The 17,086-nt window shown below is 48.0% G+C and overlaps 2 protein-coding genes across 4 annotated transcripts in view; one reads left to right on the top strand and one right to left on the bottom strand.

Moving 5' to 3' along the window:
- TMC5 (transmembrane channel like 5) overlaps positions 1-2,669 on the top strand; it is a 58,385-nt gene extending 55,716 nt beyond the window's left edge. For all 3 annotated transcript variants that reach the window (XM_029057590.2, XM_029057587.2, XM_029057591.2), the window contains 2 exons: positions 932-971; positions 2,354-2,669. In XM_029057590.2, coding sequence (XP_028913423.1) covers positions 932-971; positions 2,354-2,478 — 165 coding nt within the window. In that variant the 3' untranslated portion in view covers positions 2,479-2,669. The remainder of the gene's footprint in view (positions 1-931; positions 972-2,353) is intronic.
- Positions 2,670-7,018: 4,349 nt separating this feature from the next.
- GDE1 (glycerophosphodiester phosphodiesterase 1) lies at positions 7,019-16,504 on the bottom strand. The gene is made up of 6 exons (XM_029058622.2): positions 16,229-16,504; positions 13,199-13,374; positions 12,056-12,161; positions 10,699-10,791; positions 9,838-10,049; positions 7,019-7,637 (listed from the first exon to the last, which is right to left on the bottom strand). The coding sequence occupies exons 1-6, from the start codon at positions 16,469-16,471 to the stop codon at positions 7,490-7,492; spliced, it is 978 nt and encodes a 325-aa protein (XP_028914455.1). The 5' UTR covers positions 16,472-16,504; the 3' UTR covers positions 7,019-7,489.
- Positions 16,505-17,086: the final 582 nt, after the last annotated feature.

The following is a 17,086-nucleotide window of genomic DNA, read 5'->3' as shown; positions in this document are numbered from 1 at the left end:
AGATCTTAGACACTGATCGAAGCACTTACCCTACCCCACCTTAATCGCTGACCTCCATCACCAGGTTGGACACGGTCCGAGTCCCACGTGGGCCTCACAGTCTTAATCCCCATTTTACAGATGAGGTAACTGAGGGACAGGGAAGGTAAGTGACTTGTCTGAGGTCACTCCGGTCTTCTGACTCCCAGGCCCATGCTCTTTCCACTAGGCCACGCTGCTTCTTCAAAACTATCTCTCCTTCCCTCCCCTCAGACGAGAGAGGTAGCGTGGCTTAGTGGATAGAGCATGGGCCTGGAAATCAGAAGGACCTGGGTTCTAATCCCAACTCTGCCGTATGTCTGCTGTGTGTCCTCAGACAAGTCATTTCACTTCTCTGGGCCTCAGTTACCTCATTTATAAAATGGGGATTAAGAGTGTGAGTCTCATATGGGACAGGGACTGTGTCCAACCTGATTAACTTGCATCTTCCCTAGTGCTTAGAAAGTGCTTGGCACATGGTAAGCGCTTAACAGTACCGTAATTATTATTTCTCCCCCCGGTCAACAGCTGTATTTTCGATATTTTCCCTTTCCCCGTGGCCCAGGGTGATTTCTACTAGCCAAGGTTAACGGTACCATAATTATTATTTCTCCCCCTGGTCAACAGCTGTAGTTTCGATATTTTCCCTTTCCCCTGGGCCCAGGGTGATTTTTACTAGCCAAGGTTAGGGGAGGCCCACCCAGAGCTGTTGCACATTTGCTGCACGTCTTGCTTAGACAAGCTCTGATGAGCATCTTGGATCTTGGGACCCTCCATGGCAGAGGCCCGGCCTCTGTTCTACTCCTACTTTGGTGGGTCTGATCAGGAAATAGGAAGACATCAGGTACAGCTGGGATCAGAGTTCTCAAACTGTGGTGAAATACTGATTTTTCTTGTCTTTTCTCCGTGTCAGAACGTGAACGTTATGAGAGAAAACCCCGACTTTGCTCGAGGTGAGTGATCCACTTGAAAACATCAGTGGTGAGCGCTTCCTGAGTTCATTCATTCAAATGTATTTATCGAGCAGTGTGCAAAGCATTGTACTGAACGTCTGGGAGAGTACTCGAGTGTGAAGCATTGGAGTGCTCGGGAAAGAATACCAGAAGTGCTCAGCCCAGTGGCCTGAGCCAGGGCCCGTGAACCTAAAAGCAGCCAGGGCTAGTGGTGGGGATGTGAGCCTTCAGTAGCATTATTCATTCATTAATCGTATTTATTGAGCGCTTACTGAGTGCAGAACACTGGACTAAGCGCTGAGAATTAGAAATTAACATTAGAAATGATTTTCCTATTGCACCATTGAAGATTGAAAGTGGGAGAAAATGGAGACCCAGAAAACGGTTTGGTCAAGAGGGCGCAAGTCCTGGTTGACTCTGTTTCCCTTGTTAACTGGTCTTGCACTTTCCTTTACAATCACATCCTTGTTCCTTCAGCATGAACAGTCGATTAATCAGTGGTATTTATTGAGTGCTTAGTGTGGGCAGAGCACTGTACTAAGCATTTGGGAGAGTATGCTATAACAGAGTCGGTAGACACGTTCCCTTAGTACGGTAAGAGCTTAGTAACGTGCTTTACACACAGTGAGCGCTCAAGAAAGACGACTGAATGAATGAGCTTACAGTCTAGGTGGTTGGCAGGGCCAGTGTTAATATGACATCCTTCTCATTTCCCTCTGCATCGAGCAGAAACTCCTTACCGTTGGCTTTAAGGTGTTCAATCAACATTCTCCCTGCGACCTACCCTCACTCCTCCCCGCAGTGTAATCCAGCCAACCTGCTTCACTCCTCTAATCTCAACATACTCTCGGCTCTCTCTCGCCACTGACCCCATGCTCCCATCCTCCCTCCTGCCTGGAACTCCTTCCCCCTTCATATCTGGCAGATCTCTCGTCTCCCCTACTAAAATCACATCTCCTTTGGGAAGCCCTCCCTGATTAATCTCACTTTCCCCTCATTTCCCCCATCACTGCCTCTTCAACACTTCTGCATCATCTCTGCGCTTGTCATCACCCTCCCCTACATCCCCATAGTCTTCTGAACACAATCTATAGGTCTCTTGCTCCTCCTTCTTGTAATTTATCAATCAATAGTATTTATTGAGCACTTATTGTACCATCTGAAGCGCTTGCGAGAACACAGTACAAGAGTGGGTAGTCGTGTTTTCTCCCCACCAGGAGTTCATATTTTTGTATTTGTGTCCCCGGCTGATTGCAGGCTCTTTGAGGACAGTGATCATGTCTTCTAGCTATATTGTACTTTCACAAGCACCTAATATAGCATTCTAATCAGAATTCATGCTCAGTAAATGACACGGATTGGTGTCTTTTTGTCGAATACAGGTTCAAGAAGTATGAGAGAGTGGCCTGAAGAAGAACCTTCTGAAGCCCTGAGGCTTGCCATGATGGCCAGGGAACAGGCAGAAATGGAATCGAGGCAGAAAAATGCAACTTCTTTTTTTATGTGAACCTCAAGAGCTCAGAACTGCAGAAAGATGATCTGGACCATTTGCCCAGAGGGTCCTCATTAAAAAAACCAGGGATACCAAGTGAAATTGGGAATGTTTCATGTCGTTCTTGTACCTTCATTAATCTGTTTTTCCTTGGGGGGGAGCAATATTTTCTTCCAATAAAAACTACTCTGATACAGAAACCGGCACTCCATTGCAAATGATTCAAAAATAAGTGATTACAGACATTAATGGAAAACGTGAGTATCAATATTCCAAAAAAGAGCAAACTTTCCTCCTTCTCTGCAGCTGGTTCCTATTTCTGTTCCATAGAGCTACAGGAACTAATGATAATAGAAGACTGCTCAGAAAGGAGTCATCAGCAAAGAAATGACCCTTAAGCCCTGAGCTGCAAATATCCAATTTCTAAGTCACGTGAACGTCCACGGGCAGCAAGCCCAACTGCTCTGGATTACAATATGAATCGGGAAAATCCTTCCATCCAGCAGACTCAAAGGAAACAACTGGGCTGGATGGCATTTCCATGATCGACTAGGAAATTGTGATTGACAGGGAAAAGCAGCAGCTCTCTGATATTCAAGTGTGCATTGTGAGGATTTATTAAGATTGGAATAGTAGAAAGAGCATGGTTCTAATCCCAGGTCTGCCCCTGGCCTGCTGTGTGATCTTGGCAAGTCACTTAACCAATTAGGGCCTCAGTTTCTTTACCCCAAAATGGGGCTACAGTATTTACTTTCCTTCTTAGACCGAGAGTCCCAGATGACTGTCTGATCTGAACAAACTTGGGTCTTCTCTAGTGCTGGGCCACAGCAATAGCTTAGTAAATGTAACAACAATAATAATACTTCCGGAGCCAAGCCAATAAAAACCAGAAGCCTTGCGGGATAGACCAGTGATTTTGTGCTTTGCAGGTCAAGCTAGTTTAGGCTGTCCAGTTGGAGAATGGGGGTGTGAATGTCTGTGTATATGGGAGAGTAGACTGTCCTTTGTCCATATCAAGGGATTTCAGTGTGCCCAGTCCAGCTTATGCATTGGCAAACTGGGATACCTGGGAAACATATCTGGGAAACATCTGAGGGGGCTCAAAGCCATCAAGGGCAAGAGGGCCTGGAGTCATGCTAAGTAGGATCCCGTGGGGAACCAGCGAGCAGTCGATAGCGGAGACACAGCCGGAAGGTGGAGAGGGCCTTCTCCCATCAAGACCCAACCTTCAGGAGAAAGGCTCAGGATTTCTGCCCCGAGGAAGGCCGGAACTGAAAACAGGGCACTGGTGCAGTGCTCAGAGACTATCAAGCTTCCCTGGCTCAGAGGGGCCCTGTTAGGGACAACCGGCATTAGAGGGGAGACTGAGATACAGTGTTTGTGTGTAAAAAGTTTTACTCAAACCTCTATGACAACTGCCTATCCAGTGTTGGGGGATTAGCACTGTGGATACCCCATTAGTTGGTAACTGTATTTTCAATTGATAAAGCTGAAGCTTTCAACTTCAGAGGAGTAAGAGGAGTCTCCAAAATAGACAAAACTATAGGAAAAACGATTCTTTTTAAGTGATTATGGGATGACAAATGCAAATTGAGCAGTTCCCGTGGGCAATGTATTTAGAACCATATAACCGATGAAGGCACACACCTAATGTGCCTCACGTCCTGTCCTCTTGGTGCTATTATGGGAGGGGGGGAAGGCAGCTGGGGCCTACCTGAAGGCAGTTGTCATTCCATGCTTAAAACTTTAGAAGCATTTGAAAATAAAGGCACCACATTGCCAAATCTGCTTTTTTCTGTTCCAATACCATTGATAGAATGCTGTGATTTTAGTCAAATAAGACTCATTTCATGATACTAAGAAGTCAACCCACTCAAATGTACTGTAATAAACCATCTAGACCATGATTTTTCTTGAAGCTTGGAATATAAGCACTTGGATAACTGCAGCTTCAGTTCTGCGTGTGACATGCTTCTTTATTTGGCATATGTAACGTACCTTTCCAGTGCACCAAAAGTTCGGTGTTTTTCACAGTACTTCCATATGTTCACTCAGCTGTAGGCTGCCTCCTCCCCCTAAGACTCCTGCCAAAAATTTAGGTTTTCCCCTGTTCTAAATATTAGATCCTGAGCAGCTGGAGTAAAAATGGAGCACAGGAGCCTAAGCAGTTGAGAAAGCGCCCATGAAGTTTCTATTAGAATTTCAGCTCATAGGACACCATACCCACCCAATCTTAAGCTTTTGGAGTCATAATAATGGATAATCAATTAACTGTATGAGTGCCTACAGCGTGCAGAGCACTGTGCTAAGAGCAAGCAACTGCTTGTTGTTAAAGCTGGTATTGTCTCTCCTATTCAAGTTCTTACTGCAGCCCCGTGGAAGGATCTGACACTTCAGTAGGAGAAACCCATATCCCAGATTGGAATCACCTAGTCCACTAACCTAGAGGACGAAGACTTCTAAGCTTCTGGGATGGCTTTTCATTTTCCTACACCATTCTGATAAAAAAAAATCTGTAACTTTTGTTCCTTGAGGGCAAGCTGGTGATCTAGCATGGAAGATAAAGCAAAACATGTCAAAAGCTGTTGTGGGGATCAGGAGGAGGATTTAGGGACTCACAGCATATGTTGGGATTGAGTTTTAAGTCGGCAAAAAGCAAATAATGTGAAGTTGACAGAAAAAAATGAATTGAAGGTTGAAATTGCCCCTGGCCAAGTTTTGTACAATCAAATGCTGGCTCTTGCCCATGTATATTTCTGTGTCTAGACAGTAGCTAAGGGCTCACAGCTGGTTTTCGCCCCACCCCCAAGATGCTCTCCTCTCCTGGAACCTCATTTCCAGGTGTTAACACTACAGAGGTGTAAATGGGAGGAGGATAAAACAGCTTATGCTGCTCCTCCCCTTACCTCCAACTCTGGTTGCTTGTGGCTCTTGAAGTGCTGAAGACGACAGGTCACGGTCCACAAGGTAAGCTTGACTATTCCTAGCTTGGCACCGACCCTCCGGTAGAATGCTCCGTTCTGCCACAGCACAATCCACCCTCGTTGGAACAAGCAGTTTTCATGGACACAGGTGAGTACAATGATGCAAATTATCCTTAATGTGGAAATTTAGCTTCTTTCTGCCCCAGTGCTTAGTACAGGGCCTGGCACATAGCAAGGACCTAAATACCATCTTTAAAAAAAAAAAAAAACAAGAAAAACACAGCCTCCCTCAGTCTTGAGCTGGGTATTATCGGCCTTGAGAGCGTGGCAGGTCCATAGAGAGAAAACAAGGTGAATTATTTCCAGTTACCATATCCTTTTTCATCTTGGAAGAAAGGATTGCAAAACAAAGCTGTCTCGCCTTACTGGAGATCTTTTATTTCAATATCATAGAGACACTGAAATGAACAGTTTAAAGCCAATGATCCAAAACCAACTGGTTGGATAACCAACAAAAAAAAGTTGAGAGAACCAACACAATTGAGCTCATACGGTGCCAAATCACTTCAATTGTGTTATCTGAACGGGCTTTGTTCCTGTTTAACTGGATTTTTCATTTCGCGCAAATGCCGATGGGAACTTGTAAGGCCAGACACAAGAAAGGCTGAAAACATCTCAAGCTACGGCAGACATTGCTCCACTGAGACCAAAGTACAGCAACTCTGGGGTATCCCGGGTGGCTGCCCGTGGATCGCATGGCTTTTGGTGGCGCAGTTTAGGGCTGAGAGTTAGAAAAGTCCACTAGATATCCTATACCCCGTGTGGCCCTTTAGATAGGTCCACTAGATATCCCAGCACCTGTGGCCCTTTAGAAAATTCTCCTTAGTAGCCCAGCACATGTGGCCCGTTAGCAAAGTCCACTAGCTATCGCAGCACCTTTGGACCTCTAGAGAAGTCAACTAGATATCCCAGCAGCTGAGGCCCTTTAGAGGTGCCCACTAGATAGCCCAGCACCTATGGCCTTTTGAGTCATCCATCAGCTATCCCAGCACCTATGGCCCTGGAACTGGGCAGAATCAGTCCTGGATTTCCATGTTTCGGGATTGGACGATGCTCACTAGCATAGATGGGCATTTGATATTCACCCACCCTCAGCCCCACCGTGCTTATGTACATATCTATAAATTATATATTAATTATTAATGCTAATATCTACTTTCCCATCTGTAAGCTTGTTGTGGGCAGGGAAGACACCTACCAACTATCTTGCATTATACTCGCCCAAGTGTTTACTACAGCGCTCTGCACCCAGGGTTTATGCCTTAAACCCTGCCTTGGATTACGACTCCCCAAAGGTTTTAAGTTTTTCACTCTTCCCAAGATCCTGTTTTCCCAAGCACCACACACAATGCCAAGAGGAGCTTGGAACTCTTCAGGGAAAGTGATTCTTCAATGCTGCTTCCCACTAACTGTACAAATTGTCAGTCACTTCCAAGAAGACACCAGTGATTGCTGGGTTGGAGGATCCACTAGAACGACTCATTTTTGCCACCGCCTTGCTGTACTGGAGGCAGTAAGAGTCAGGAGAAGCCAACGATGTCCTGAGTTTCCCCCAAGAGAGTCTCCGATTGTTGACTGGGCATGATCTGTTTAATGCATAGCTCGTGATTTCGGTCCTATGATTTCAAATCTGGGTTTTCCCGGTACACTTCAGGTATGGTTTAAGTAAAAGTTTGGGGTTAATTTTTAAGCGTGCTCACTGGGGGGGAAAAAAATTAGTTATGAGCCTGAGCTAACATGCAATTCCATGCGTTCATTTTCCCAACTTACACCAAGGTGAAGGCCCATCTGCCACCAGAGAACTGCGGCGTGTGCCGCCGCTTCCTGGCTGGTTGGGCAAAGATGGAGAGACAGACATAAAAACACATACTCTGCAATGAGGTGGCAAAGAGGCAGGTGGCTTTTAAGTTAAAATGCAACCCTTCACCCGTGCTGCCGCGAGCCTCCCGAACTGAGCCCTACATGCTGGTGTCCAGATTTCCCTAACAAGGCTGAGAAGGTCGTTAGGTCCCCGACGATCTCCCCAACAAATTGGCTGCGATCTAATAATGGGGTTCACAGTCTTCCACCATGCTGTCGGTGATGTAACTACACTGAAGATAGACTTCGTGGTAAGCTTTTTCTTCAAAGCTGTTGACTGTCCAAGAGATTACTTCAATTCCATTAGAAGCCCACCTCTTCACATAGGCTCTGGAGGGGGGGGAGGCAGAAAAAGAAAGGGGAGGTTAATGAAGGGAAGCAACTGGGGTCCCACAAGACTCAAACTCCAGCATTTTTCATAGAGCTCCTAAAGCCCTCTGGTCTGTAAGCTCACTGCGGGCAGGGAACGTGTCCGTTATATTGTGTGTTGTACTCACCTAAGTGCTTAGTACAGTGCTCTACACCCAGTAAGCACATAGATACCAGTGACTGAAGGGCGCAACTTCCTACCTCTCCCCTGCTCCCTTCTGCATTGCCCTATCACTTGATGGTTATTTGTTAAGCGCTTACTATGTGCCAAGCACTTTTCTAAGCGCCGAGATAGACACGAGGTTATCAGTTTGTCCCTCGTGGGGCTCACTGTCTTCACCCCCATTTTACAGATGAGGTAACTGAGGCACAGAGAAGCCAAGTGACTTGCCCAAAGTCACACAGCCGAGAGGTGACAGAGCTGGGATAAGAACCTCATGACCTCTAACTCCCAAGCCCGGGCTCTTTCCATTAAGCCACGCTACACCCTTTAGGTGAGCCCCTCAGTGGGCAGGGATGGTCTCTATCTGTTGCCGAATTGTACACTCCATGCGTTAAGTACAGTGCTCTGCACATAGTGAGCGCTCGATAAATACTACTGAATGAATTCACCCCACCCTCAACCCTACAGCACTTATGTACATATTTATAATTTATTTTAATGTCTGTCTCCCCCTCTACACTGAAAGTTCCCTTCTGGACAGGGAACAGGTCTACCAACTCTGTTACTCTGTATTCTCCCAAGCATTTAGTACACTGCTTGGTGCACAGTAAGCGCTCAAATTCAATTGATTAATTTTTTAAAGGCAGCAACACGCTTGTTTCTTCTTCACCTTAGTTGGGAACATGGACCGACAAACAAAAATAGCATACTTTTAAAGAAAAGTTGAAGACCTGGACTTTTTTATGGTATTTGCAAAGGACTTATTATGTGCCAGGCCCTCTACTAAGCGCTGGGGTTGATAGAAGCTCATCAGGATGGACACAGTCCCTGTCCGATATGGGGCTCACAGCCTTAATCTTCATTCTACAGATGAGGTAACTGAGGCCCAGAGAAGAAAAGTGACTTGTCCGAGGTCACCCAGCAGATAAATGGCAGAGCCAGGATTTCCCCACTCCTCAAGAACCTTCAGTCATTGCCCATCCACCTACACGTCAAACACTCAATCACCTTGCCCCCTTCTACCTCACCTCACTGCTCTCCATCGACAACCCAGCCCCCACACTTCACTCCTCTAACGTCACCCTACTCACTACACCTGGCTCTCATCTATCTCGCCTCGTACCTCTCGCTCACGTCCCTCCTCTGGCCGGAAACGTCCCCCCCTTCATATCTGACAGACGATTTACTCTTCCCGCCTTCAAGCCTTCCCTGCCTAAGCACTCATTTCCCCTTCTCCCACTATCGTCTGTATCACCCTGATTTGCTCTCTTTATTGACCCCTCTTCCCCTACTCACCCCCACCTCTGTACGGATCTGTAATCTATTTATATTAATGTCTGCCCGTCTAGACTGTAAACTTGTTGTGGGCAGGGAATATGTCTACCAACTCTGTTATACTGTACTCTCCCGAGCTCTTATTACAGTGCTGTGCACACAGGAAGCACTCAGTAAATACCACTGAGTGTTAACCCGGGTCCTTCTGACTCCCAGGCCCGTGCTCTATCCAACTAGGCCACGTGAACCTGATGGGCATTTGCCCATAAGCCAGGACCTACGGTTTTCTGCCGTAGCTCAGGCTTTTGGGAGCTGTCCTTTCAGTCATGACGGCTGAAGGCTGGTGCAGCTTCTTCTCGCCGACCCTCTCTTTTCCCTAATAATAATAATGTTGGTATTTGTTAAGCGCTTACTATGTGCCAAGCACTGTTTTAAGCACTGGGGTAGATACAAGATCCTCAGGTTGTCCCATGTAGGGCTCACAGTCTTCATCCCCATTTTACAGATGAGGTAACTGAGGCACAGAGAAGTGAAGTGATTTGCCCAAGGTCACAGAGCTGACAAGGGCGGAGTCGGGATTTGAACCCCCCACGACCTCTGGCTCCCAGGCCCGTTCTCTTGCCAGTGAGCCACGCTTCTCCTTAGGAGAAGAGCCCTAAATAAATAAATCTTCCCTAGGAGAAGAGCAGGAGGGCGGCAGCAGAAGGAAGGCCCATCACTTACGGAGATATCCAATCCTTCTGCATCAGGAAAGCAGAAATCCCACACAGGTACCACAGGAAGTTATGCATGCTCCAATCCAGGAGCACGTCCAGCATCATATACAAGTAATGTTTCCCGAAGGAGTCAAAACGCCGTTTTCCGTCTCCAAAGTGACTCAGACTCCAAGGTCTGTGAGTTAGAGCAGTCACGACATTTTGGTCGGCTTGCCTCATCTAGAAGAGAGTTTCCCAGGGTTAGAACCGCCCAGCACGACGGCGGCAGTTAAAAGAAGTAACCTCAAATTCCGCATTTGGATGGCGCGAAGAAGCTCGGATGTTCCGTTAACTGTTCGATCACTGTTTAGACCCTCAAGGGCTTTTTAGCGCGGGCCCCGTACACAACGGGGTGCTCGGTATTTGTTATCTTTCGGTCACCGTTAATGCACCCACGAGACCCGCTGTGACGGCAGACCTGCTGACCCGTTTTCCCTTCTTGGGGTAATCGGGATTGGAATATATTGTAAGCCCACTGAAGGCAGGATCCTTGGGTTCCACTGTGTTTACTGAAAAGCAAACAACGCCACATCGCATTTAGAAAAAGGGAAAATGAGTGACAGAGTCCTTGTTTAGAATCAAGTTGGCAGTTTCACTTGAGGTGGGTCACTGAAATGCGTACCGTATATCCGGAGTACGTGAAAGTTTTCCAGGGAATAGACCAAAAGGCTCCTAAAGAGTTGGGTCTAGAATCTTAAAGTAGGGCCTGATTGCTTGAAAGCAAAACAAAAATAAAAAAAAATCTCTTCCCTCTCAGAGGGGTATTTTATGGGAAAGAGCTAAATGTTCTCACTCTCTTCTCCCGATAGTACGGATAATCCCATCTCACCTTATAGATGACTCCTGGTAAGAAAGAGCAGACGACACTGCTGTTGTACAATTTAGGAAACTCCATATACAAATGTTTCAGAGCATCAGTAGCCTGTAGCCAAGAAAAATTAAAATATTACAATGGTTATACATGGCAAATTACTCTGGAAGATTTTACAACACGTATAAAAGAAATTCAAGGGCAAGAGAGAGTTGAAAGCTACGGTTATAGCGAAGTCTGAGGACTCCAGTCTAGGCTGGGGTATCCATGCCCCTTGAAAACATGAACAATCCCGGGAAGTTCCTTGGGGATTTAGAACAGGGAGAGACTTGAAGCAAAAACATGGGATCCCCAGAGACCTGGAAAATGGCGAGCAAAAGGTCCCGACCCTCCAGTGGAGCCGGCACTACTGTGGAGGTGGACACAACCATATCAGGCTTATTTAAAAGTCCTTTTTAAAATATTCTGTTCAGTATTTGCCACGAGTTCTGAATAAGTTCTCTTCCTCCAATGTGTCATTGGTTTTCAGCACTGTCCTAGAGTTATTTAACTAGAGATCTCCAAGCACTTTGCCAACTTTAATTCGGCACAGTCACCTTAATGGATTAAATTCAAAGACTGATCTTGGGAGGTGTCCCCATGGAGCTACAAGTTTGAGGGATTGCAGCGGGGGTTATTGGAGTGGTTGGCCAAGCCCACAGTCCCCCACCCCTGAGCCAGACGGATTTTTAGGGAGGATCGCCGTTCTGTCGCCTTGCTCGTCACAGAATGCAAGGGGCCACGGGCAAATGTGCCATTAAGGGAACGTGGCCTCTATAGGAAATGTCCTCTCTCCAGCACCTCTGAGGCTGCCATTCAAACCAGAGGTACCTGTACTGGTGCAAGAGTGAGCTTGGTTCCCCCAAGTTTTGAAGGCAAAGTAGATGGAGAAGGAGGGGAGCAAACAATTTAGGGGCGACGTACTCGGAACTCCTGTGCCTCATGTGATTCCACAGGGCTAAATTATAACCCCTTAAAAATACGGAAAGGTCAAAATAGTGATTACTGAATACTTCCTGTCGCTAAAAAGGGGCATCTTCAGAAATAACCTCAAAAACTATGACTTGGGGCTCGGGTGTAGTCTTAGGGTAATAGAGAAAGTGGCGTGTGACTGAACTATTCCAAGAAATATCCAATTTGCCTGAACCTCACTTTGTATGCCAATCGCTAATCAACAGGCACTCACGCTGTCCCAAAAAAGGAAATCGAAGAGAAAGTGTTAAAGGACACAAGTTTATAAAAATAAAGCCTCTAGGTAGGATTATTTCAGAGGTGATTGACAGTTTAAAAAGATGTCTGTGGCAACAAGTCCATATATCTTATGTCATAACTGTACCATATTTGCATGGCCTTTGACATCAAAGTAGATCGTGAGGTTATGATTTAAGGATTCCACAACTGCTTCTCTCAGAGTAGGTATTTTTTCATCAGGGAACTTATTCCTATAGAACAAGAGGGAAGAAGTTGAAGGGAACAGTAAGGAAAAAAGAAAAACAAAGGCTTTTCTGCACTTGAATCAAATATGAATATTCAAAGAGACGCTATAAATGGCTCAAATTCTCTGGAACGATAATCCTCCAAACCATTCTCTCCTCATGGACGGACTTGGGTCAGTTCTACTTAACATTTTTTATTAGCAATTTGTCGGACGGAAAGAGTATTTTCACTACATCTAATAATGACATCCAGTTAGGTAGGGTTAGCACTTGGGAGATACAGACTGGAAGTTCAAATTGTCTTGCTTAAATGGGGATCAGGGGCCGGAGCAAACAAAAGGATGCGAATGAGGGACAAGGGTAGTGGAAGTTAATAGGGAAAACCCACGTCCACAAACATAAGCAAAAGGAATGTCTACTCTTGGAAAAAACGTGGCAGAAGACAATCCGGAGAGTAGAATGAATCACAAATGAAAAATGTACAATAATCATGTTTGGGAGAGAGGGGCAGATATATATTTTATAGTTGAAGAAACTAAGCACAAAGCAGTTAATGAATATCATTGTTTGGTTGACTTTTGACAAGTTATCAGGCAGGGCTGGGACTAGATGCCATATCACATGACTCAAAGCCTCAGGGTCTTCCCCCTAGATCACCCTGCCCCTCTGGACTTGATAAGGTCTTTGCCCTTTGGGCCTTTGCTATGTTCCCTACAGCACCTATGAACCCATCTATAAATGAGATATTATACATTATTTATTTATATTGATGCTTGTCTCCCCCGTAGGCTGTACGCTCATCGTAGACAGGCAACATTTAGCACTTTTGCTGTCGTGTTCTCATCCAACTACCGTGCTCTGCGCACAGTAGGCCCTCAATCAATTCCATTGATGATGATAACGTGTTGCAGGTCCCTTTCCAGACTTAAGACTGTGGAGGGTGCTATTGGTGATCAGCCATTTTCAACCTGTAAATCACCACGCTCAACAGCAAATCAAGTCAAGAAGGAAAATGCCGCGTTCTGGGGGAAAAGGACGCTTACCGGAACCTATGGTTTGCAGCTGGATTGAGTTTCCTAATTTCGGCAAAAGTCAAATCGCTCAAACGACCAGATCCATCGGTAGTCCTGTCTACTGTGTCATCGTGCATTAAGATGGGAACCCCATCGGAAGTGAATTCAATGTCCAATTCCACACCTGTGGCTCCATTTTGAGCTGCCTTAAAAAAAAAAACACCAAACACGAACGGCATTAATGTCAACTGGCCACAGAGTTCGCTTGGCAGGGCAGGATCTAGAAGCCGTCGTATTGGTATTTATTAAGTACCTACTGCAGAGCACCGAACTGAGTGTTGGGAAAAAAATACACGAGTGAAAATCAGTTTGAGACGCTGCCGACTACTAAACTTCTAGAAGAGACTTATCTACCAAAATCTCTGTCGCGTGAACCAAAACAAATCCCACAGGTTTGCCGTTTAGATTGTGAGCCTGTCACTGGGCAGGGATTGTCTCTATCTGTTGGTGAACTGTACATTCCTAGCGCTTAGTACAGTGCTCTGCACACAGTAAGCGCTCAAATACTACTGAATGAATACGGAGTGAAGGGAAAAGGTGAGTTAACATTACGCCACTGCTTCTCGCTTGGTCCCCACACCTGTCCTGAATACTCTCTGCCACTTTCCCGTCAGTTTCTCCTCCACTCGGCACCTCCACTGGCTGTTCTGTTCTGTAGCGAAGGGGCCTGTGCGCTTCTTCTCTCGACAGAAGGATGGGTAGGAAGAGCCCATCAGACTCTTGTCCTCTGAAACTGGTTTCCTAGCTAGGTCCCAGGCCCCTGGGTGCCCGCGACTTTTCTTTACAAATTCTAACCACTTGACCTCAACTACGGAGGCAAAGGAACACCCCACAATCCTACTTTGCGTTTTAACCTTTATGTAGAGCCGAGTACTTCCATCAATTATTTGCAACAGGATTTTCACTTGGAAATTTTGCTCTTTTTTTTTTTTTTTTAAATAAACAAGTAACCTACCGGCACCCCTTCGCAAAATGTTGCGATGTGAATATACTGCCATTCACGTGTACCGAGGCAGCCGGTCTTGTCCGCCGTTATTTATCTGCCCGGACCTTATCTTTATAGGAGAGGATTTTCAGACTACATTCGGGCTACGTCCCTCAGTCAATGAGAAAGATTCCCCCTCTTGATCATCACTGAGCGTTGCTCAGTGGAAAGAGCCCGGGCTTTGGAGTCAGAGGTCATGAGTTCGAATCCCAGCTCTGCCCCTTGTCAGCTGTGGGACTGTGGGCGAGTCACTTCATTTCTCTGGGCCTCAGTGACCTCATCTGTCAAAGGGGGATGAAGACTGTGAGCCCCACGTGGGGCAACCTGATTCCTCTGTGACTACCCCAGCGCTTAGAACAGTGCTCTGCACAGAGTAAGCGCTTAACAAATACCAACATAATTATTATTATTAATGCTACAATCGCTCTTGGGCCTAGGCCGAGGGGAGGGTGGTCGGGCAGGTGGGTGCTTCCTGTCGGCTGGCGGGCAGCGCTTAGCGCAGCGCTCGGCACAGAGCATGCACCTATGAAATACCACTATTATTATCAATGCTATATTATTATCCGTATTATTATTATTAATGCTACAGTTGCTCTCGTTGGGGCCGGGCCCAGGGGGAGGGTGGTCGGCGGTCTCCCGTCGGCCAGCGCTTAGCGCAGCGCTCGGCACAGAGTAGGCACCTAGGAGATGCCAACGTTATTATTATCAATGCTATATTATTATCTTTATTATTAATGCTACAATTGCTCTCGTTGAGCCCGGGCCCGGGGGGAGGGTGGTCGGTGGTCTCCCGCCGGCCGGCGCTCGGCGCAGTGCTCGGCGCAGAGTAAGCACCTACCAGATGCCAACATTATTATTAATGCTATATTATTGTTGATGCTATATTATTATTATCATTATTACTATTAATGCTACAATTGCTGTCGGAGGGGAGGGGATATATTATTATCTTTATTATTAATGCTACAATTGCTGTGGTCGGGGCCGGGCCCGGGGGGAGGGTGGTCGGTCGTTTCCAGTCAGATGGCGGCCAGCGCTTTGCGCAGTGCTCGGCGCAGAGTAGGCACCTAGGAGATGCTCAACGTTATTATTATCAATGCTATATTATTATCCTTATTATTATTAATAATGCTACAATTGCTGTGGTCGGGGCCGGTCCCGGGGGGAGGGTGGCGGGTGGTCTCCCGTCGGCCGGCGCTCAGCGCAGTGCTCGGCGCGGAGTAAGCACCTACCAGATGCCAACATTATTATTATTAATGCTATATTATTGTTGATGCTAGATTATTATCATCATTATTACTATTAATGCTACAATTGCTGTCGTGGGGCCTAGGCCGGAGGGGAGGGAGGTGGGGCAGGTGGGCGTTTCCCGTCATCGGACAGCTGGCGCTCAGCGCAGAGTAAGCCCCTACCAAATGCCAACGTCATTATTATTATTATTATTAATGCTATACTATTATTAATAATGGTACAATCGCGGTGGTCGGGGCCGGTCCCGGGGGGAGGGGGGGTCGGTGGTCTCCCGTCGGCCGGCGCTCAGCGCAGTGCTCGGCGCAGAGTAAGCCCCTACCAAATGTCCACAGCATTATTATTATTATTAATGCTATATCATTATTATTATTATTAATGGTACAATCGCCGTGGTCGGGGCCGGTCCCGGGGGGGGGGGGTCGGTGGTCTCCCGTCGGCCGGCGCTCAGCGCAGTGCTCGGCGCAGAGTAAGCCCCTACCAAATGTCCACAGCATTATTATTATTATTAATGCTATATCATTATTATTATTATTCATGGTACAATCGCGGTGGTCGGGGCCGGTCCCGGGGGGAGGGGGGGTCGGAGGTCTCCCGTCGGCCGGCGCTCGGCGCAGAGTAAGCACCTCCCAAATGCCATTATTCTTATTACCGATGCTATATCATTATTATTATTATTATTAATGGTAGGATCGCCGTGGTCGGGGCCGGTCCCGTCGGGCGTCGGCCGGCCCCGGGCGCGGAGGCCGAGGGGGGGGGGGCCCGACCTGTCGGATGGCGGCCAGCGTGTTCTCGGGGGCGTCGTGGGCGGCGGCGCGGTGGGCGATGGCGGACAGGCGGCCGCGGGGCCTGAGGACCGGGAGCGCGCGGCGCCGCGGCAGCCGCTCGAAGCAGAGGAGGCGCGCCAGCAGCGGCGGCAGCAGCAGCGGCAGCAGCAGCAGCGGCAGCAGGACGGACGCGGCGCGGGACGCCGGGACCCCCGACGCCCACCCCGACCCCCACGGCCCCATGGCCCCCGCACAATCGCCGCCCCTCGCCCGGCGCCCCTCGCCCGCCAATCGGAGTCCCCCTCGCTCCGTCGGGCCGCCAATCGGAGGCCCCCCCGTCCCGTCGGGCCGCCAATCGCCGCCCCTCGCCCGGCGCCCCTCGCCCGCCAATCGGAGTCCACCTCGCTCCGTCGGGCCGCCAATCGGAGTCCACTTCGCCCCGTCGGGCCGCCGATCGCCGCCCCTCGCCCGGCGCCCCTCGCCCGCCAATCGGAGTCCCCCTCGCTCCGTCGGGCCGCCAATCGGAGTCCACCGCGCCCCGTCGGGCCGCCAATCGGAGGCCCCCCCGCCCCGTCGGGCCGCCAATCGCCGCCCCTCGCCCGGCGCCCCTCGCCCGCCAATCGGAGTCCACCTCGCTCCGTCGGGCCGCCAATCGGAGTCCATCGGGAGCACTGTTCTAAGCGCTGGGGTAATAATAATAATGTTGGTATTTGTTAAGCGCTTACTATGTGCAGAGCACTATTCTAAGCGCTGGCGTAGACACAGGGGAATCACGTTGTCCCATGTGGGGCTCACAGTCTTAATCCCCATTTTACAGATGAGGTAACTGAGGCACAGAGAAGTGAAGTGACTTGCCCA

This window comes from Ornithorhynchus anatinus, chromosome 2, assembly GCF_004115215.2.
Source record: "Ornithorhynchus anatinus isolate Pmale09 chromosome 2, mOrnAna1.pri.v4, whole genome shotgun sequence".
Lineage (NCBI taxonomy): Eukaryota > Metazoa > Chordata > Mammalia > Monotremata > Ornithorhynchidae > Ornithorhynchus > Ornithorhynchus anatinus.
This window is presented reverse-complemented; position numbering and strand designations above follow the sequence as displayed.

Coding starts and splice junctions, on each gene's coding strand:
- GDE1 (XM_029058622.2), bottom strand. CDS start 16,471: ATGGGGCCGTGGGGGTCGGGGTGGGCGTCGGGGGTCCCGGCGTCCCGC. Junction 10,792..12,055: donor TCAAAGGCCATGCAAATATG/GTACAGTTATGA, acceptor TCTTGGCTACAG/GCTACTGATGCTCTGAAACA. Junction 7,638..9,837: donor CAGAAGGATTGGATATCTCC/GTAAGTGATGGG, acceptor CCCCCCCTCCAG/AGCCTATGTGAAGAGGTGGG.